At 33.6% G+C, this 24,387-nt stretch overlaps 1 protein-coding gene across 1 annotated transcript in view; it reads left to right on the top strand.

Annotated features, from left to right (window-relative positions):
• The window catches only part of LOC145263110 (uncharacterized), a 113,814-nt gene extending 90,005 nt beyond the window's left edge, over positions 1–23,809 (top strand). Inside the window, exons 5-7 of the mRNA XM_080120050.1 lie at positions 8,972–9,109; positions 15,034–15,231; positions 22,470–23,809. Coding sequence (XP_079976176.1) covers positions 8,972–9,109; positions 15,034–15,231; positions 22,470–23,591 — 1,458 coding nt within the window. The 3' untranslated portion in view covers positions 23,592–23,809. The remainder of the gene's footprint in view (positions 1–8,971; positions 9,110–15,033; positions 15,232–22,469) is intronic.
• Positions 23,810–24,387: the final 578 nt, after the last annotated feature.

The raw sequence follows: 24,387 nt of genomic DNA, 5'->3' as shown, positions 1-24,387 counted from the left end.
TATTATTATTTATCCTTTTTGGGGATCTCTGATTTTGTATTATTTATCCTTTTTGGGGATCTTTTATTTGTTTTAAGAATTTTTACAGAGAAATATTTAAGTTACACTGGCCCAGATTATACCACTGTAACATAAAATATTCCCATGTGAAAAATTGATTTTTCTCTATAAGAAAATAAAGACTATTTTTAAAAAGGATTTTTTCGATATTTATCAAATGAATTTCTGTACAAAACGTATCTAAGAACACTGCCAGACATATAAATTAGCTTTTTGTGAAATTTGAAAAAGATAGGTTCAGCCGTTTCAGAACTTATGAGGAAGGAATTCAAACACACAGTGACTTTTATATAATAGCATATGTGAATAAAAAGGAAAAACCTAAAAGAGTAAAAACAAAAATAAAATCAACGTTTCGTCCCCATTTCAGGGGACATCATCAGGATTTCTAGGCGAGGATGTACAGGAAGATGGTCATATCACATGCGAAAGAGGAGAAGTTTAGTTCTCTTTCTGTTTTTTTTCTCTCCAGAACAGAAAGAGAACTAAACTTCTCCTCTTTCGCATGTGATATGACCGTCTTCCTGTACATCCTCGCCTAGAAATCCTGATGATGTCCCCTGAAATGGGGACGAAACGTTGATTTTATTTTTGTTTTTACTCTTTTAGGTTTTTCCTTTTTATTCACATAACGTCTAAAGCATCATTTATATCTTGCTTTATTTTATTCATAATAGCATATATATATATATATATATATATATATATATATATATATACACGCACACATATTTCATCCTTTCCCAACATGGGTTGGATTTTAAAAAAACTGTCTTTTTTTTTTTTTTTTTTTTTTTTTCGCACGATCTATGACTTTTTCTTTTATCACATTTTTATCTCAATTTATCCTGAAGATGTCCTTTAAGACAGGGACGAAACGTTGATTTTTTAATGATTTCATTCGGTTTTTTCTAATTTTTTCTTTAAACATATATATATGTATATATATATATGCTATTATGAATATATATATATATATATATATATATATATATATATATATAAGGGTGTTAGAGCAGAGTGTATTTTAATGTGATAGTAAAATTACTAATTTAATTAAAATACAAGAAAAGAACAGTGCTCGTTGAAATGCAGATATATAATAAGCTCGATAGGCAAATATCCTAGAGCTAGGGAAATAATAGTTTCGAGTTCAAATCACTTTATTAAGTTAGATCCAGGTTCAAGGAACCTATATCTAAAATTTCAAGTGTCTAGACCCAAAATTGTCGGAGGAGTTTGGTAGAGTTCTTAAAGGTCAAATCGTTGAAATTTGACCCCTTAACAGCCAAATTTCTGGCTGACACCCGTCACATCGATTTTTCCAAATCTCAGTACCCGGTATTTCAAATTTCTAGTCTATAGACTAAAAATTGACAGAGTTATTGCGTAGGGAAATGTACAAAGACAGACAGACACGTTCACTTTTATAGATATATAGATAGATAGATAATATAAAAGAATAAACGTTATCTCCCTTTGATCATTTTATTAGACAAATAAGATTATCTCCCCTTATTTTTTAAAATCTTTACTTAATTTTAAATTAGGCATTACTAACATTCTAACCGCTGAAAATATTCCATTGCCGTTCACTTTGAAAATTCAATATTTTGTGTATTTATAAGCTACATTCAACATCCAAATGAATGCTTTGACGCTAATTACGGTTTTCAAAAGGCGAATAATTAAAAAGGTACATATATATAATTGTTAAATTTTATTAAAAACATATTATTACAACCTTATATTTAAACCAAATTCAGATTTATAATTTTATTCTATTTTTTATTCTCAACCCATATTACTTTGCTTATCAACATTAATTAGTAAATATTTTCCTTTGTATTTTAATATATTCCAGATACATCTGCCTTACTTATAAAATGCTAGGTTTATTTATGGTGTATTTTATATATAAAAAAAAACACCCAATACTTTTGCTGATGAGGAGACTTTGTTTAAAAAAAAAAAAAAAATTTATGTCAAAATTATTGTCCATGACTTAATGTCTATCGCAATAAAATCATTTCTGAAACGACCGTACAATTTATTGACTTTGTTGTGTTCCTTCCTATGAAACAGATTTTTAATTTTAATTTTTAATTTTAATTTTTAATTTTAATTTTAATTTTAAATTACCAATCACCTTATATATATATATATATATATATATATATATATATGATTGTATTGCTGTGGTTTCTTGATGCTGATCCAATGAAACTCCAGTGTTTATAAAATAGTGCTCAATAAAATGTAGAGCTGTATTATTTTATAATTTTCTTTATTATTTCCTTCCAAATCCAACTTGATGACGCTGGATTGAGCTAAGAAAAATGTATATATAAAAGAAAACAGTCTTAAAAAATCTTATAATAAAATAAATTACACCTCTCCACACTGACGTTATATATCCCAAATCTTAACTCCTAAATATCAGAAGAATTTCTAAAAAGTTCTTAGGTGCTTACCCTAAACCCTAACCCTGAAGATCACCAATTTCCTTTCTAGCCACTTGACTATTTAACTATGTGAAAGTTTATCTTTATTGATGACTTTTCTTAGTCTTGCCAGATTCCAGAACAAGAATTCATTTAATCTAGTGAATTATTCAGACTAATGTTTTCACCTTGATTGTTATTTTGAAAACGTTTCGGTCGACATAACCGCCGATCTTCTGTGGGTGTCTCTTATCAAACTCAGGGAATCTTTCTGTTGAATCCCTTCAAATTAAATAAAGGATTCCATTCGAAATTCCATGCACATTCCAGAGTTCACCAAGAGACATCTAAAGAAGATCTAAGGTTATATCAACTGAGCATTTGCAAAAATAACAGGGTGAGAACAGTAGTCTGAATGATACAGATTATCGATCCTTATCTCAAAAAATTAGAAACAATAATTATTATAATTCATTATAAATAATTCGTCAAATAGTTTTTTTTTTTTTTTTATATATAAAAAATCATTTTTTTTTTTTAGTTTTACCGACTCAAACTGTACACTTTACAAAGTTGATTTTAAAGTCGAATTGAGTTGTCTCCTTTTAGTAAAACATGGCTGATCAAAACACAGTGTCAAAAATGTCATTTTCTTAGTTTTAAAAATACCTACTTGTTCAATTTACGTGATTTTTGGAATATGGCATTTTCGTTCTGTGACAGTAACGTACATTATACAGATTTTTTCTATATTATTTTTTAATTAGGTTGAATTCTGGACAAGAACCTTTTTTTTTTTTTAATTATTATTTCAGTAAATAATCGATTACTAATAAATCAATAAAAATGCATATGTCACACAGAGACGAGAAAGACACACATACATACCGACATAAATTGTCTCATAATTTTACTAATATTTCTTTTATGCTTGTTTTCTTTTTTCTTTTTTTCTTTTTTTTTTTGTCTGAGACAGCATCTAACTTTTCGCAGCTTCGACATAATACAGAATTTGCTAGAAATAAATCGTACCAAAGTTACCTCCCTTGGTCCATAAAACAAAAGAGAAAATATTTGCACTCGTTATTTTCGTACCAATTTCGTGTCTGAATTTTTTTTGTAGATGAAGATGATTGATTATTCGTATTATTTGGATTCATCGGACTTACAATAAAGACGAAACGTTGATGAACATATAACTTGATTTGTTCTTTTTCCATCTCTCTATCTTGTTTGAATACTATTTCCATTATTCTCATATATATATATATATATATATATATATATATATATATATATATATATATATATATATATATATATATAAGTGAACGTGTCTGTCTGTTTTGTACATTTCCCTTCGCAATAACTCTGTCAATTTTAAGTCTATAGACTTGAAATTTGATATACAGGGTACTGAGATTTGAGAAAATCGATTTGATTGGTTTTCGGCTAGAAATTTGGTGATTAAGGGGTCAAAGTTCAACGATTTGACCTTTGAAAACTCTACCAAAGTCCTTGATAAATTGGAGGCTAAACACTTGAAATTTTAGATATAGGTTCCTTGGACACGGATCTAACTTAACTTGATTTGAGCCAATATATATATAACAATAAATGTTAAGGGGTCACAATATGGGTCAAAGTTTTTAAAAAATTGACCTCTGCGGTCTCTACCAAATTACTCAGACAATTTCTGGTCTAAACATTGTAAACCTACAATAAATGGTGCTGTTGAAAATATACATTAAACATGTTATAAATAAAATAATTATTGTGTGTTTGTGAATGAATATTGGCCATGCTTCTACTCTCAAACCTGGCATTCTGCCATAATTACTGCCTGTCCATCCCCAAATCGCATCTATTTATTATAACTTGCACCCCACTGTTGTATTTATTTGCTTCCCCACGTAGCAAATTAGGCACAAGGCCGTTTTTTAATGTGGAGATGGAGGGAAGGGGGGAGGGAAAGGGGGATCCTGCTCCCGAGAGGTGGGAAATGGGAGCTGGATAGTAACTGTGGTCGTAGGGTGATCCCTACCTTGATCAAGTTCAGATATGTGGGGTTACTCCCACATATGGTCTTTGCTAGTCATAGCTGGTCTTTGCTTGCAGCATCTGCCGGAACAGATGGTATTTATTTGCTCCCCCACCGAGCAAATTAGGCACAAGGCCGATTTTTAATGTGAGGAGTGAAGGGAGGGGGAAGGGGAAAAGGGGACCAGCTCCCGAGAGGTGGGAAATGGGAGCTGGTTAAAGGTCAGATATGTGGGGTTGCCCCCACATCTGGTCTTTGCTAGTCATAGCTAGTCATAGCTTGCAGTATCTGCCAGAACAGATGGTATTTATTTGCTCCCCCACCGAGCAAATTAGGCACAAGGCCGATTTTTAATGTGAGGAGTGAAGGGAGGGAGAAGGGAAAAAGGGGACCAGCTCCCGAGAGGTGGGAAATGGGAGCTGGTTAAAGGTCAGGCATGTGGGGTTGCCCCCACATCTGGTCTTTGCTTGCAGTATCTGCCGGAACAGATACTACACTTTGAGATATTAAATCTTTTATTCATGTTAAAAAATACATTCAAAATTAACGTTGAACAAAAAACTTAGGCACATGGCCAACTCAAAAGGGGGGAATTTTGGGGGTCGTTGGTCATCCTTGTCACTCCAGAACTAAACAAAGTCAAAAGTTTCTCCCAGCTAGTATCTCCTTTCACCATAATACCGCATTCACCCTTTCATATTGGGGGACGTCCTAGTAACTCCCAATTTTTAAAACTACACTTTGATCTTGTCCCCCGTGCCACAGAGGGCGCTGGGACTGTGTATATTTATTTGCTTCCCCACTGAGCAAATTAGACAGGAGGCCGTTTTTTAATGTGGAGATAGCGGGAAGGGGGGGGGAATAGGGGATCCAGCTCCCGAGAGGAGGGAAGTGGGAGCTGGATTAGAAACTGTTGGTATGAAGGGTTGCCCCTTCAGTGACCAAGGTCAGATATGTGGGGTTACCCCCACATATGGTCTTTGCTAGTCATAGCTTTGCAGCATCTGCCAGAACAGATGGTATTTATTTGCTCCCCCACTGAGCAAATTAGGCACAAGGCCGATTTTTAATGTGAGAAGTGAAGGGAGGGGAAGGGAAAAAGGGGACCAGCTCCCGAGAGGTGGGAAATGGGAGCTGGTTAATGATCAGGCATGTGGGGTTGCCCCCACATCTGGTCTTTGCTAGTCATAGCTGGTCATAGCTAGTCATAGCTTGCAGCATCTGCCAGAACAGATACTACACTTTGAGATATTAAATCTTTTATTCATGTTAAAAAAATACAGAAAAAAAATCAACGATGAACAAAAAACTTAGGCACATGGCCAACTCAAAAGGGGGGATTTTGGGGGTCGTTGGTCATCCTTGTCACTCCAGAACTAAACAAAGTCAAAAGTTTCTCCCAGCTAGTATCTTCTTTCACCATAATACCGCATTCACCCTTTCATATTGGGGGACGTCCTAGTAACTCCCAATTTTAAAACATTTTTTATTGACGTGTAAAAACAAAAAAGATACACTTTGATCTTGTCGCCCGGACCCCGAGGGGGTGCTGGGACTGTGTTAGAAAGACATGCACCCCACTGTTTTGTGTCACCTCTATAGACGTACCTTCTGGGAGTTATATTAGAAGATCATTTCTGGATCATCAATGGGCAGCCATTAGTCATTTCTTAGTCATGTACAAAGTATATTTCCTTTTCCAAAAAATATATTTTATTATGTCTTTAAAAACACTATTTAGTACAGAAGTAAATGACCATTACTGCCTGGTTGCCCTGAAGCAGGTGATCATTTTATGTGATCATTACTGCTTGGTGACTCTGAAGTGGGTGATTATTTTATGTAACCATTTTTTTTTTTTTTTTAATTTATATGTAAAACTTATCCCCCACACTAAATTCTAAAATAATTTTGTTTTTCTTTTTTTTAATTTAAGTGTTTCAGGCTGTTTGTATATAGTGGTCTAAAAAGAAAGGGGAGAAAAAAAAGGTAGAATCTCAATTCTTTTCTTTTTAGATGAATTAGCAAAGGATGTAAAGATACAGTTTTAACAAAAATAGCAGCACCAGATTTATCTCCCTTTATATTTCAGGTTCTTGAATTTTTCATTTTTCATTTCTTATTTTATTATGCTTGTCCATTTTTTTTTTTTTTTTTTTTTTTTTTTTTTTTTTTTTAATAAACTAGAAGAAATGTAATCATTTGAAAATGTGTTACTTTTCAAGTAAAACGTATAGCACTGATATAGATTACTCCCCATGGCTGCTCATATTGATTCGGTAAAATTTTGGTAATGAGTGGAATAAATGTAATTTGCAACCAGGAAAAAATTGGACAAACACGCATATTAATCTAGCCGAGCATGACCTACATAAAAAGAAGGCTGTTCCACTAAAATCACAACTTGCTGACGTCACAGAATAAAGTCCAATGGTCATGGTTAGGCGATAGACGACTATTATCAGGATTATTTTAAAACGTGTGAATTTGAAAATTTATAATTAAATACTTAAAAAAAAAAAAAAAAGACTTCATTACAGTATTTTCCTGGCAAAAAATACTCCATTTGAATTGCACATGTCCAAATCTATATATTTATAAAAGTGAACGTGTCTGTGTGTGTGTACATTTCCCTACGCATTAACTCTGTCAATTTTAAGTCTATAGACTCAAAATTTGGGAAAATCTTTGTGATCGGTTTTCGGCCAGGAATTTGACGATTAAGGAGTCAAAGTTCAACGATTTGACCTTTGAGAACGCTACCAAACTCCTCCGACACTTTTTGGGTCTAAACACTTGGAATTTTAGATATAGGTTCCTTGGACATGGATCTAACTTAATAACTTGATTTGAGCCCAAAACAATAAATGTTAAGGAGTCATAATAGGGGTCAAAGTTAAAAAATTGACCGCTTTTTTTTTTTTTTTTTTTTTTTTTTTTTTTTTGCTCAACATACACCTCCAAACACCCGGGCAACGCCAGGCTGAAATGCTAGTGTATAATAAGAATTTGTCTTTTAGAAAATAAAATAAAGTTACTTTTGGACTAGTTTCATAAATTCCTCAGTAATTTCTTTGAAAATTGAAACAGAAAATAACTATCCTTGTAATTACCGTCTATCGCCTAACTATTGCACTTTATTCTGTGACATCAGCAAGTCATGCAACTTTAGTGGAATGGCTTTCTATTCATGTAGGCCATGATTGGCTAGGTTAATATGTGTGCTTATATTGTATTCAAAAATAAAAATAATAAAAACCAATTAACCTCTTCCCTTGAGGCTTGCATTCACAAACATCAATCGGTTTAGAATTAATCTAGACAATGTAGCTGTAGAATCATTTCTTTTAGTAAACTCTCCGAATGTCTTTGCACTAAATGAAATTGACCTACAATCCCCTCTAATATCGTTAATATGACTGGATACCTCCCACTCTGCTGTAAAGGACTGAGAGAGAGAGAGAGAGAGAGAGATATGCACAAACCTGATTTCTATATTTGTAACACTCATCTTTACTAGAGAGCGAAATCCAGAATCGGATGATTGAACCTTTATGTGCTTTAGATTGCTTAACCATGGCCATCGCACTTTATTCTGCAACATTAGTAGGTTACATGACTTTAGTGGAACGGCCTTCTATTTATGTAGGCCACAATTGACTAGGTTAATATAGGTGTTTACCAAGTATTGTACTAGTATTTGTGCAGAACATGGTGTTGTATGTGCTGTTTGGCAAAGATTTATGAAGTGTCCATTTATTTTCCTAGTGGAATTGTAGAGGCAAGGGAAAAAGCAAGTTATTTTATATATATATATATATATATATATATATATATATATATATATATATATATATATATATGCATATACTAGCAGGCCGCCCGGCGTTGCCTGATCATAAAATATGCTTAAAAATGAGATTTAATTTATGCAGTTTGTGTATTACTATAGAGTGAATTCTCTATTGATTATTATATTGTACCCAAAAGTTAAAAAAATTAAAAATATAACTTGAATGACATCAGCTAGAATCGAAACCAAAACATATCGCTCTCCAACATTATTCATTACCATCTAGTCTAAGTCCATATGTATAACAAAACTTAAAAAACAATGTTGTTAAAGATATAAATGTATATTTGTGCATGGGTAGAAGTAATATGTTTAGTCAGCTTACACCTACACAAGTTCCAATTTTTTTTCAATTTGACCCCTTAGCAGCTACTTTTACCGGCTAAAAAAACAAAACAAAAAACAAATAAAATTCGTTCCACAGGTTTAATTCCCCTATATATCAAGTTTCAAGTCTGTAGACAAAAAGTTGATAAAATAGTGACCATTCTACGCAAAGAGAGACAAAGCCACTTTTCTATACATAGAGATTTAGTAATTTGTATTGTTTGTTTGTTTTATTTTTCATTTCAGAATTTAGACGCACACATTCATCACTTGGCAAAAAATCACAAATATGAAGTCAACATGGAAAAAAGTCAAAATAAAAAACTCAAATTGAGGAATCAGGAACTGGAGGAAAAGTACAACCGTTTAGAAATACAATTACTTGTAAGTAAAAAAAAAAAAAAAAGAAAATGGTAATTTTCATCACTCGAATAACATTCATCTTTTTATTCTAAAACTGTCTTTTAGAATAAACTAGCAGGGCTACCCGGCGTTGCTCGGGACCGTATAAACAATGAAAAAACAAAAGCAGATATTGAACATATGTTTTATTCTTAGGGGAGAGGAATCTTTCATCTCAAGTTTTAGCGTTACAAACAAACATTTGTCTTTTATATATATAGATAATGACAGGTTTTTTGGGGGCCCCCCTCGGAGATTACTGATCAGTTGACCAACTTCTAGTAGTCCGTTTGACGTGAAATTTCGATATTTGTCATCCGGGTGATGGGGCTTCGATATGATACCAAATTTGTCAAATTTGGTTCCGTCTTTCAAAAGTTTTAGCGTTACAAACAAACATACATACATACACACAGACGTTTGGCTTTTATATATATAGAAGACTAGCAGGGCTACCCGGCGTTGCTCGGGACCGTATAAACAATGAAAAAACAAAAGCAGATATTGAACATATGTTTTATTCTTAGGGGAGAGGAATCTTTCATCTCAAGTTTTAGCGTTACAAACAAACATTTGTCTTTTATATATATAGATAATGACAGGTTTTTTGGGGGCCCCCCTCGAAGATAACTGATCAGTTGACCAACTTCTAGTGGTCCGTTTGACGTGAAATTTCGATATTTGTCATCCGGGTGATGGGGCTTCGATATGATACCAAATTTGTCAAGTTTGGTTCCGTCTTTCAAAAGTTTTAGCGTTACAAACAAACATACATACATACACACAGACGTTTGGCTTTTATATATATAGAAGATGTGTTGTCACATCTTTGAAAACATTATTTTTGTAAGGTTGATTTGAAAATTTTAGAAAACCAAATAATGTTAAAAAAAAATATTTTTATTAAATGATTAAAACCATTTATTTATTTATTTTGAGACTTTTCACATAAGACACCTTTTATCACCAACAAAATCAAGAAAACAGAAACATAAATTTGAAAAAGGTGTCTTGCACTGAAAATCTCAGAAAAAAATTTATTTTTGTAAGTTTAATTTTTAAATTTTAGAAAACCAAATGTTATAAAATATTTTAGTAAATAATTAAAATCATTTATTTATTTAGCTATTTATTTTTATTTATTTTATTTATTTTTATTTATTTATTTATTCTTATTTATTTATTTTTTGAGATGTTTAGCATAAGACTCCTTTTTCCTCTGTGTTAATACCACCAATAAAATCGAAAAAAAAAAAAAGTTTTCAAAAAGGCGTCTGAAACTGAAAGTCTCAGAAAATCTTTTTTAATCATTTAATAAAATGTTTTGTCATAGTCAGCTAACATATTTCCTAACTTCCGGCGTGGCTGTTACCGGAAGTAATGACAAAGAAAATCAATTCCTCCACTTTTTCTCTCAGGATTATTTCTCCCCTGTGTATGTACTTTTTTTTATTACATTTTTGGATCTTTTTTGATTCTAGTAATTTTATTTTTATACTTTCATGAACATATATTTATTATATAAATTTAAGTAAAAAACTTATCTTTAAAATTAAAAAAAATTTTCAGAAACATAGTTTTTATAAAATTTCAATTAAGATAAAAACTTATTTTAATTTTGTTATTAAAAATACAAATAATGACTAATTGTGTTATTTTAATCTGTACAAATTTGTTAATTTTATTTCAATCAATCACTTCGCAATAGAAATACTGAAGAACAATAAAAGTGAAGGAACTGCTTTGCCTTGTCACAACTTTTAGTAGCGCTGCACCGGAAGTTAGGAAGTACATTAGCTGACTATAACCAAATACTTTATAAAATTATTTTGTTTTCTAATATTTTCGAATTATCTTTTACAATGTTTTTGTTTTTTTTTGTTTTTTTTTTTTGCTAATTTAAAATTCGTTTTCTTTTCTTGAGATCATTTAGCTGTTTTCTTCTATCACTCATCTTAAAAACAGTATTAACTTAGTGCAAGATCTTCTTACTCGTCTTAAAAACAGTATTAACTTAGTGCAAGATCTTCTTACTCATCTTAAAAACAGTATTAACTTAGTGCAAGATCTTCTTACTCATCTTAAAAACAATATTAACTTAGTGCAAGATCTTCTTATTCATCTTAAAAACAGTATTAACTTAGTGCAAGATCTTACTCGTCTTAAAAACAGTATTAACTTAGTGCAAGATCTTCTTACTCGTCTTAAAAACAGTATTAACTTAGTGCAAGATCTTCTTACTCATCTTAAAAACAGTATTAACTTAGTGCAAGATCTTCTTACTCATCTTAAAAACAGTATTAACTTAGTGCAAGATCTTCTTACTCATCTTAAAAACAGTATTAACTTAGTGCAAGATCTTCTTACTCATCTTAAAAACAATATTAACTTAGTGCAAGATCTTCTTACTCATCTTAAAAACAATATTAACTTAGTGCAAGATCTTCTTACTCGTGTTAAAAACAGTATTAACTTAGTGCAAGATCTTCTTACTCATCTTAAAAACAATATTAACTTAGTGCAAGATCTTCTTACTCGTGTTAAAAACAGTATTAACTTAGTGCAAGATCTTCTTACTCGTCTTAAAAACAATATTAACTTAGTGCAAGATCTTCTTACTCGTGTTAAAAACAGTATTAACTTAGTGCAAGATCTTCTTACTCATCTTAAAAACAATATTAACTTAGTGCAAGATCTTCTTACTCGTCTTAAAAACAGTATTAACTTAGTGCAAGATCTTCTTACTCGTGTTAAAAACAATATTAACTTAGTGCAAGATCTTCTTACTCGTCTTAAAAACAATATTAACTTAGTGCAAGATCTTCTTACTCGTGTTAAAAACAGTATTAACTTAGTGCAAGATCTTCTTACTCATCTTAAAAACAGTATTAACTTAGTGCAAGATCTTCTTACTCATCTTAAAAACAATATTAACTTAGTGCAAGATCTTCTTACTCGTGTTAAAAACAGTATTAACTTAGTGCAAGATCTTCTTACTCGTCTTAAAAACAATATTAACTTAGTGCAAGATCTTCTTACTCGTGTTAAAAACAGTATTAACTTAGTGCAAGATCTTCTTACTCATCTTAAAAACAATATTAACTTAGTGCAAGATCTTCTTACTCATCTTAAAAACAATATTAACTTAGTGCAAGATCTTCTTACTCATCTTAAAAACAATATTAACTTAGTGCAAGATCTTCTTACTCATCTTAAAAACAATATTAACTTAGTGCAAGATCTTCTTACTCATCTTAAAAACAATATTAACTTAGTGCAAGATCTTCTTACTCATCTTAAAAACAGTATTAACTTAGTGCAAGATCTTCTTACTCATCTTAAAAACAATATTAACTTAGTGCAAGATCTTCTTACTCGTGTTAAAAACAGTATTAACTTAGTGCAAGATCTTCTTACTCGTCTTAAAAACAATATTAACTTAGTGCAAGATCTTCTTACTCGTGTTAAAAACAGTATTAACTTAGTGCAAGATCTTCTTACTCATCTTAAAAACAATATTAACTTAGTGCAAGATCTTCTTACTCATCTTAAAAACAATATTAACTTAGTGCAAGATCTTCTTACTCGTCTTAAAAACAGTATTAACTTAGTGCAAGATCTTCTTACTCGTCTTAAAAACAGTATTAACTTAGTGCAAGATCTTCTTACTCGTCTTAAAAACAGTATTAACTTAGTGCAAGATCTTCTTACTCGTCTTAAAAACAGTATTAACTTAGTGCAAGATCTTCTTACTCATCTTCAAAACAGTATTAACTTAGTGCAAGATCTTCTTACTCGTCTTAAAAACAGTATTAACTTAGTGCAAGATCTTCTTGCTCGTCTTAAAAACAGTATTAACTCTGTTCAGGATCTTAACCATGTTGAAAAGATATGTAAAAATGTTGGATTGTTTCTGACTGCTTCTGAAGCTTTTTTATTTTTTTAAAATTTTCTTTTGTTCATCCTACTAGATGCCAGACATTCACCAGTTATCTCATACATTCCAACCAAGAGATCTTTTTAAGATTCTTACTCTCTTTTCAAGTGCAACTGCCTGTATATCTCCCCGCACCTGGCTTGATCCTTGGACCTTTATTATTCCTGATAAAATCGTGTCCGTGGTATGTTTGCTGATGATACCACACCTTACTCCAGACATATGGGAAAAAACGAATGTGCACATATCCAAGGCAATATCTGAAGCCTTTTCTTCCTGAGATTCTTATGGATGGCTCTGCTCTCGATGAGAACTCGACTCTAAAACTTCGTGGTCTTTCTTTCTCATCATTCTGTAATTTGATGGTCCTACACTTTCTTCTTCACTGCAAACTCTCTCTCTCTCACACAGACGTGATGTTGCTAGTCTCAATTTTTTTCTACAGATACTATTATTACATGTGTTCCTCAGAATTGTCTGATCTATTTCCTGCTTCCTTTGTTCCAGCTCGTTTGACTTGTTGGTCTAGTTGTCTCCATCAATTCACTGTTTTAATCCCTCATTCTAATATAGCTTCCTATTCCAGCAGCTTTTATCCAAAAACTGCAAGGTTATGGAACTCTCTTCCTGCTCACTGTTTTCCTTCTACCTACAACCTCGGTTGTTTAAGATTAAGGCCAATAGGCATCTTCTGTCTTTGCAATAATCAGCTTTCGTACTTGTTAGCTCCTTACATCAAGTGGCTTCATGCCTTGTCTCGAGTGATTTCCATAAAAAAAAAATTTAAAGTACCTCTAGTCTGTAGTGGAATGAGAATATAAATGGATGATAGCATTTAATGCTATTAAGACAAAACAACTTTCCTTTAACAATTACAAAGAAATTTTTCGGTCACCGATTTCCATGGCTAATAACACTCTGGCTGAGAGTTCATCTTTCAAACTTCTCATCCTAACGTTCACAATCAACATGAATTAGAATAAATACTTAGAAGATACTGCCAAGTCTGCTGCAAAACAGATGGGTTCCCTTTACTGCATGGAATATTGTTACTACATTTGGTTTGGTGCATCCATCTCTAGTCTCTCCCTGTTTTACGGGATCCCCCCAAAAATGTCTGCAATCTAATGAATCCCTCATTGTCTCCAATCTCTCTCCCATCACCGCAACATTGCATCCCTGCACTTGTTTTACATATATCTTGATGAAATGTGCTCTGATGCGTATCTGGAACATAATTTGCAAGGACACTATGCAGAGAACTGAGCAAGATTACATTACACTTGAACTTCTGCATGTACGCACAGTCAGGGAAGCAGGAACCCAGAAGGGAATTCCAAAGTGTATCAGTTCTAGTGAAAGAAACTATTAGAGTAGAAGGCTTTCTGGCATCTGGGGATTTCTACTGTGTAGGGGTGGGATTTTGCTGCTTGTCGGGTTTGTGGGGAATATTTACGTCGAGAGAGCACAAGGGCTTGCAGGTCATTGGAGCATCTACCATTAAAGTACTTATGAGACAGGCAGAAGGATGCAACATTTCGTTGATGAGATGGAGGTTGAAGTCTAGCTGACAGTTCAGGACCTCTTAGGTTGGCGACTCCTTTTTGAGATCTGTCTAGGAGTGAGAGACTAGTAGCAGATGCTCCAACCCAAATGTGACAACAATACTTCATACATGGGCGAATGGTGGCCTTGTAAAGGTACAGGATACTTTCGGGCATAACTTTCTAGCACAGAGAGAGAGAGAGAGAGAGAGAGAGAGAGAGAGAGAGAGAGAGAGAGAGAGAGACACCACCTTTTTTGCAGCAGCCTTGGCAATGCCTTCATTATATCTGTTTAAACTCATGTTCTCTGTGAACGTTAAGTACTTTCAGGTAATGTATCATTAGCCATGGTTTCTTGGACGTATGAAAAAAAAAATGCAATTTCTTCATGAATGTTTTCCAACGTTTATTTATTTATTTTACAGGAAAAAGAAAAGGAACTGGAAGTATGGAATATATACAGTAATCGACAAAAAACCACCACACAGAATACACCACATTCGACACCACCTTCCCTGAGAAGCAAACTTGTTGAGCGAGTATCCCCACTCACACCTCCTCCACTGCGCATGAAAAGATACGAAGAACGAAGACGTCAAGCAACAAAAAACAAAGAATCAACGGTGAATTATTTTTTGCTTTTATAATCTTGCAGTAAATAATTCTATGTGTCTTGTCACTTTTGATGAACATCAGTGATCTGACGGGAAACGGTCAGTGTCAGATTTTAGCCATAAATAATGATATTTGATTCGAACTAGCCTTTTTTTGTTTGCTTATTTGTTCCACTATGTTAATAACACTATTTCTATTTTGCATCACTTTTGGTCCCCCGATAAAGGAGAATTTGGACCTAGTAATTCACTGCCATTCATCTGATCATTTGTTCATTTTTTTCAATAACCGCGCCTTGGATTTTTAAAAAATTTTGCTTAAACGTTAGTCATGGTGAAAATAAATTTTTGCTGGAACAGATTTTCCAGGATAACTCTGGTCGCCGCCCCCCCCCTCCCCCATTTCTCAGGTAGAGGTAAAATTGCCCCTAAAATCGTTCATTTCTCAATAAGCACATCTTGGATTTTTTGAAATTTTGTACAACATTAGTCGTTGTGAAAGTAAATTTTTCACTCGAGGAGGGGGGAGCCCGCATTCTCGTCTTGTTTCAAAAATAATTATTCCAACTAATAAAATTGTTAGCGTGGATACATTTTTACATTTTCAAGCATTAGCCAAATATTCTTAAGCATTGAATAAATCAATAGAAATAACTTATTAACTATTAGTAGGGCCCCCTGGCGCGCTGCCTTGGCCATAAACTACAACATAAATATTATCTTTTAATCAATGCAGAATTCTTATTTATTATACACAGAAATACCGTAGCTATTAAACGTAACGTTGCATTTCTTTTAAAAAACTGAAGTAAAAAAAAAAAAAAAAAAAGAAACCGAAAGAAACTGAGACATGTGCATGCGAGTGTTATGTTTTTTCTAAACAGTTCACTTTTTGTAAGTAAAAAAAAAAATACTCGAGCTGAAATCAAAACCAAAACCTAAAGACAGTGAGTCAAGTATGATAACCATTAGGCCAGCTTGACACGAACTTTAAAGAATGTTTTCAAACCTACTCATTCTTAACATAAGTAATTTGTCTTGTGAACGATTAACGCATGTACATTCACAGAAACAGTTGACAGATAAAAATCTGATGATCCCCATGTAACAATTTTTCAATTTTGATTTCTTAGGAGTCCTTTTTTTCTGGATGAAAACCAATTAAAATTTTCCACATGTCTGAATACCCTATATACCAAATTTCAAGTCTGTAGATCAAAAATTTGTTGAGTATATAGGTTGAAAAGTGTCCTCACACACACATTCTCACTGTTAAAGATATACAGTTAGTGAGAGGAAGGTGCTGGTCCTGGCCTTACTGGGTCATAAAATACATTTTAATATATTTTAATTCATACATGTATATATATATATATATATATATATATATATATATATATATATATATATATATATTGAAATAAATTTTTTCAACTTTTATTCAAATACTAGCAGGGGACACCCATCCTCACCAAGTCATAAAATACGCTTAAATATATTTTAATTCATGCAGATTTTGTATTTATTATTACAGAGCCAATTCTCTATTGAATATTATATCATACCTAATATATAGTAATGATTTCAAAAGTTTTTAAAAACCGACTTGGGTGCCATCAATTAGAATTGAAACCAAAACATTTAGCACTCCAGCCATGTCCCCTGCCGATGTAGCTATCGAGAGATAGGTAAGAAAGATTTAATATTAAATGACTTGAAGAAATGAATTAAATTTAACATGCACAGACAGAAATAAAAAATATGTCAAGTTAAAAAATGAACATTTTGCATTTCAATTTGCTATTATATCTCTGTACACGTTCTTCATCCATCCAATCAAAGATTTTACTTGCTATAAACCATCCTTGGTGTTTGATTACTATTTCCTGTTAATTTCAGTGTTGTGTGACCAGTAGTTTAAGAGTTCATCGGTTAAATATTTACACATATACACACATATATGCTTCTATTGTTTTATTTATATAAATTAAATAAATCAAGGGAAATAACTTATTCAGCATTAAGTACCTATTTACTATGCCTCCCCACGGGACAGAGTTAGACACCAGGGTCGTTTTTTAACGTGGAGAAAAGGTACAAAAATAAAAATTGTCTCAGTCGTGAAGGATTTCTCCTCCACCGAAAGAGAACAAGAAATAAAAGTGCAGCATCTGAAGAACAGATACTACACTTTGATCTTGACCAAAATAATAATTAATTAGTTAGTTAATGCTTAATAAGTTATTTCCCTTTACTTTTTTAACTCAAGCGTTAAAAAAGTAAAGCGAAATAACTTATTAAGCATTAAATAAATAAAACGAAATAATTTATTAAGCAGTACATAAATAAAGGGGAATAACTTATTAAGCATTAATTAAATCAAGGGAAATAACTCAGTATATGTTCACTTTAATTGAAGTGATCATTTAATGAATTATTGAGGGTACGGGTACAATTGGTGACTCATGGTGAACAAATTTTTGTTGGCATCTTTCAGATGTCTTTGAGGAATACAAACAAAAAGTCGATTTTAGAATAGGTTACAAACTGCTCCTGTACCTTATTGACTTCTGAAAAAAAATCAGTTATTATTATTGAAAATAGTATAACATTGATTCATAAAGTATTTTAAAATGAATTTATTTTTTCTATAAATTCGTGAATGATAGTAATTGTCTGTATTTTTGAGATGAGGTGTTTTCATTGATTGAGATTGTTGGACTGACTTCCTCATCTTGGTTGTTATTGTCACAACGTCTCGGCCGTTTTGCCCTCCGGCCTTCATCAGGTGTTTTGTATCGAACTGGGGAACCGTTTGTTAGGAGTCTCGAACCCAACCCTTTTTTATTATTATTATGGTGGTACCGTGTTCGGACTCCAGCTAGGCTTTGGGACATATTTGCTGATTCTCTGTTTTGAATGTTACTTTTTTCACTGCCTTCATTCAGGATTGAACTCAGCACCTTTGGGTAACTGTAAACTTTGATACAACGTCTAGGACCACTCGGCCATATGTCACTAGGATAATTCTTAGTTAGTTTTTGTTAATGTTAAACCTATGTTGTTATTCAAGGTTTTCTCTCTCTATCAGAGGTGTCCAAATTGCATTCAGCTCTATGCTTGGTTTGCTCAATAGGTTGCTATGTCCGAGCATGTGAGCTGTTTCTTTAAGTTTTCTCACTTTCCAGTGGGACTCTCTGTTTATTATTTTTACTTCATCCCCCAGTTCGATACAAAACACCTGACGAAGGCCGGAGGGCAAAACGGCCGAAACGTTGTGACAATAACAACCAAGATGAGGAAGTCAGTCCGACAATTTCATTCGTGAATGATATTTGATTCAAACTAGCCTAATTTTTTTCACTGATTCCTTTCACTATGTTATTGACATGTATAGATTTATTTCATGTCCTTTTAAATTGGATGCATTTTTAAGCATTAACCAAATATTTTTTGATATTAAAGAAGTCGCAGTACTGGAGCAACACATTTGTTGAGTGACAAATATAGTATAGAATTGATAAATTATAAATAATAGATAATATATAGTTAGTAATAATGTTGGAAATAAAATATATATGTATATATATATATATATATATATATATGATGATTGCAACGTCTTGTCAGACGAATGCCACTCCCTCAGACATTTAAAATCCATGAGCCCAAATGCCTGAGGGAGTATCTATACAAAGATGATGTTACAGAGTCTTAGCTTTGTACGACAGCTAAGTCTCTCTTTCGGTTCAAAATGTTGAGATCCAACAACAAGCAAGAGCAAGATAGCCAGCAACAAATTAAACTGCAGACCAGCTTAATGCGGGTACTGGTCTCCCGCTTTATGGTTTTTTAAATCAGAGATTTGCTTCTCCTAGAAAGGTTGCCTTCACCACGGCTTACGGGAGCCCTCTCCACCCCAATAAACATATACACACACACAAATATACATGGTGCTAGTTGGCCGTTGACCCAGAAAAAGAGTTCGTTCGCCCTTTGGAAGGTCTTGTTTTTAATCCTTCAGGGAGACTAGCCGCCCTCCTCACCAAACAAGTCTGGTGGGGGAACCAGTTTAGTCGCCGGTGACCCGACCATGAGGCAGGTAGTACTGGGTTACATGGTACCAGTAGCATATGACATGACCTGACACTATATATATACACACACACACACACAAGGTGCCTTAAATAAGTTTCCAGACTTTTTGTATGGGCACTTTTATTGATAGTACACGCATGAAACTCTAGTTCCCTTATGAAGTAATCTCCTCCGACTGCAATGCACTTGTTGTACCGTTCCAACAACTCCTGGAAGGCCCCATGAAAGTCATCCTGTGTGGGAGTGTCAGTGATCCATGTCACAGCCTCTATCATTTCCTCAATTGTCTCATGATGACAGCCTCTAAGGTTCTCCTTGAACTTAGGGAATAACCAAAAGTCGCAGGGAAGGTGAGGTATTATCTTCATGCTCATCTTGGTCAAATAGTCTGTGATATTCTCTGAGCACCCTTGGGACAAACTTCAATGACCCTCTTCACAGCCTTTTTTAGTTAAAAAATAAAAATATAGGAAGGCTTCATTGTTCATCAGTGTACAAGACCTCATCTCGATTTGTTCTGAGCCATAATCTGCGTTCGACTGTGTCAAACTCAAAACTATCCTCAACTGTCGCAAACCCAAGACTGCCCATAAACTGTCCCTAACTGTTATAAACTGTTGCAAAATTCCTGAAGCTAACTTTTAAATATATTGACCGATCTTTTGTTCCCGTTACTGTCACATCTTGATTAACAGTCCTATTATTTTAGCTTTCTTTTGTGTACCTTGGTGAACAACTTTTTGTACCATTGTTCAACTAATAAACTTATTTCCTTGGTTTTTGTCATATTTTTCTTTTGTTTTTCACTTTCTATCACACCTTGATTAACAATATTGTTTCAACTGCCTTTTATGTACATTGGTAAACAACTTCCTATACCTTTGTTCTGCTGATAAACTTATTTCCTCTTTTTTTTGTTACATTTTTTTTCCTCTTTTAAAAATAAATCTTAAAATAAACATAGACATAAACTCTATTTAATGCTAAATATTAAGCTTGTCTTTTGTAATTGAATCCATCTGATCTATATAAATTTAATTTAGATTCTCACAATTTCATATATATATATATATACACAGAATACAGGGTAGAATGATAAATTGTTGCTTTAAAGAAAACAACACTACAATTTTATTTTAAAATTTTTATTTAAAAAATAAATTCATGTAACTTGACTATGTAATAGAGCTGACATCTATTCAATGCAGTTGCCTTCAGCCTCAATCACCACCTGAATACGGGTTTGAAACTGAGAGTATGCCTTTTCCAAAAGTGCCGGTGGGAGCTCAGTGAATACTTGGCAGATAGCAGCGATGAGGCTGGCTTTTGTGTTGTGGGAGATCATGTTGGTGATGTTCTGTACATATGACCAAACAAAGTAGTCCAGCAGGTTTAGGTCAGGGGAGGAAGGTACAAAGTCATAGCACTCCTTCTGAAGCCAAGCCTGGGCCTCTTTCGACTTGTGGGCCGGCACTGAGTCCTGCTGTCACAACCAGGGTCTGCTAGCAACCACTTGATTGCACCAGGGGATCACCACACTCTTCAACACATCCAGGTATACTTTGATGTTGACTTTCAAGCTGACTTTGAAGATGTGAGGTGGCATGATGCGGCCCTCACTTGAAACCACACCAAAGACCATAACCATGGCCGGAAACTTCGTTGAGCTGTGCCCTTAAGCGTTGAACCATCTAGATTTGCATTTTGAGGGTGCTGGCAATGGTTCTGTTGTCATCACTTGGATCAGTAGAGAGCATGTGTTGTACAGAGTCGCATCTCTGATCTCTCTCATTGAACCTTGTGCCACTTTCAGACATGATAGAAAGCTCCTATTACTCTTGGAATTTGTACCCAACTGGCCAACTACTAGATAGTCAGCAACAAAAAAAAAAAAACAAAAAAAAACGGTTTTCATCAAAATGAAATGGAATCATGTCATCTTTTCTAGGACAACAATTTTATCATTCCACCCTGTGTGTGTATATATATATATATATATATATATATATATATATATATATATATATATATATATATATAATGGTTGTATAGTTTTAGTTTCCTAGATGCTAATCCACTGAAATTCTTGTTTGATAAAGAGTGCTCAATGAATGAACAGATCATGTTTGTAATATACTTATTTATACAAACATTATTAGCTATATATGTGCATACATGTTTCTGTAGCGATCTCTTTTCAGAGATTCCATATTGTCATGCTATAGAGAAGATATCTTCTGTCTAGTCTGATGATATGGGAACTTTGAAAAGAGATCACTACAGAAACATGTATGCATATATGTAGCTAATAATGTTTGTATAAATAAATATATTATATCTTAAAATTGAATTATAAATAAATAACATGTACACCTGTGGAACTCTCTTCCGTTTACCTGCTTTCCAGCTGACTATGATATGGCTGCCTTCAAGTCCAATGTAAACAAGTTCTTGAGCAGTTCCCCTTAAGTAATCCAATTTTACCAAATTTACACTTCCAACGATTACTATATTATCCTTTTGACCACTGTACGCTCTTTAACCCTTATCCTCAAGTGGCCTCCGGGCCTTGATAAGCGGGAATTCCTTTGAAAAAAAAACGTGTATGTGTGCATATATATATATATATATATAGTGTTGTGACGATTCTAAAATTTTTCCTGATTCCAATACAATTACCGATTTTGTTTTACATTTCTGATTCCAATTCTTTTTTAAATGTCTAAATATACAGTTGTTTTTGTTTTTTTTGTGTGTGGGTGTCGGATTACTGCAAAACCTATGTAAAATGCGCATATACTTTTGTAAATGTAAAAATACACTTATGGGTGTGACGTATCGATTTTAGTTTTATTGATAGTTCAAAATCAATCGATATTTCATTTCATTGTTAATCTGAGCCGTGGAAAGTTAAGTTTTAAATTAGAACCAATAAATAAAAAAAATAAAAAGAATCGTTTTGGTCATCAGAAAATAGACATAAGTTTTTCCGATTCCGATACTCCTGAGCGTTTCCGATTTTGTCTATTCCTGATTTTGATTCTGATTAATCGTCCCAACACTAATATATTCTAAGTTTCCTGTTTATTTTTGCATATAATAAACTCATCCAAAATATACGATTCTCTTTTCTTTTTTGTTTAATACAGTTAAAAAGGACAAATCAATCTGCGCCGACGACAGCTGATAGCACTAAGACCGCCCAGCCATCAGCAAATAACCATTCTGATTTAAATCTTCCAAAAAAAGCTTCGAATCAACAAGAGAAGACCACTGAAGCAATGGCTGTACCCAAGGTTGCGGATCAAAAAATCACCCAAGAAGATGGTGATGGTCTTGGAGAAAAGTTAGAAAACCTAAAGCTTGATCAAATTGAGTTGAAAACTTTAGCAGAACCCTTGACAGAGCCAGAGAAAACTGCCACAAAAGAAATAGAAGAAAAAATAGATGAAGAAAAAGAATGGTATAAATCGGAAGAGTTACGTAAATCTGAAATTGAAAAAATTGAGGCAAACGCGCGAAAAGAAAGGGAACAACTAGAGATCGAACAGCGAAACGAACGTAAAAAGAAGGAGTTATTATTGGCCAAGTTAAAAGAGTTGGACAATGAACCGCAAGTACTTTTGAGCAGTCCAAGAAGCAACTTGTTTGCAGACACGCCAACCAAAACTGGTTACTCTTTTACAAAAGAAATCGAAAATCTTCACCAAGGGAAGCCGTCAAGCGACCTTCACTTCTTTGATTCATCCTTCAAACCCAGTTACGGTAAACCTAACAGCGTAGCAAAATCCAAACAAATTAACGCTGCAGCTCCGACGCATAACAAAAGCAGATCGTCTCTCCGCAAGTCAGATAACATGATTGAAGATTTCTTCTTTTCACCGAACTCTCCTCACGATGCTGACAAGCTGCCAAGTTTTGTGAGCGGAGATACGCCAATCGATCACGGTCCATTTGAAAATAGGGCAAAACTGAGAAAACACGACAGGACGGAGAGCCATCTCTATAAGGGCCTTATTGAAGGGAACACGGAGGAGAAAGACCTTAAAGAGACGAGCCGTCACCAACCAAGTCGGCATGATTCAGTTTGGTTAAATGATTCCGCCAATAATAATGTTGGGGGGTTGTTTAGTGGAGATGGCCTGACCAATGGCTATAACGATAGTAACAAATTATTACCGTCCCGATCACAGGTCAACATATTTGAAACGCGCTCAAATCTGAACACATTCGATAACTCTTGTGACAGTATAGAAGAAATAGTTCTTTAGTTTTTGTGGGTGGTGGGGGTTTGTGGGAATGGGATATGTTGGATTTTTTTTCTCGTTTTTTTTTTTTTTTAGTGGTAATGGAGGACTTTACTGCTTCTTTTTGTGTGTACGTGCATAAAAAGGGTTTCATACCTCAGTTTTTATGACCTGGAAAGAAATGTTTGAAAAAAATATTTTGTGATAAAGAAAAAGAAAATTCTTGAAAATAACCAACTAAATTGTGTTGTTGTTGTTGTTTTTTTTGTTTTTTTTTTAACATGTGTCAAGTTACTCGGATTTGCATTATTCAGACTACACTTTCCGACGCTTGTGTCACATTTCTTGTGTTGGTTCGAAATACTAATAAAAATAATGGAAAAGAACTAAATACCCAGACCAATACTGTAATGATCTGTTCCCTGTTGATTGCAGTCTGATGCTAGTGCTGTGCAGTTCTAGGAGGTCCACTTCCCCAGGCTTTGCCTTCTCTCTTTGAGAAGGGGGGGGGGTAATTTATTAGCTAATCGCCTGAGGCGCCACTACCAGGGAATGCTGACAGAGTTGTCCGAGCACTTTTTGCAGATCAGAATGCTCCTCCTCGGACTTTTCAATCCCTTGTGTGTAACATTTCTCATGGTGGCTTGAAATGCTTTTCTTTTTTTTTTTATTTAGATCTGACCTGGTTTGTCCATCAAACTAAATTTTTACTTTCTTTCCACTTTAATACTCACCTTTAAAAATGACGCCTTTTGTAAGTTTTCGGGTATGCTGAAAACGAATATAACATTCAAATTTTGCATAGACAAGTAATTTTCTG

Source organism: Euprymna scolopes, chromosome 38 (genome assembly GCF_053919585.1).
Source record: "Euprymna scolopes isolate OS-2025 chromosome 38, ASM5391958v1, whole genome shotgun sequence".
Classification (NCBI taxonomy): Eukaryota; Metazoa; Mollusca; class Cephalopoda; order Sepiida; family Sepiolidae; genus Euprymna; species Euprymna scolopes.
The sequence above is the reverse complement of the archived record's forward strand: the minus strand, read 5'-3'. Positions and strand labels throughout refer to the sequence as shown.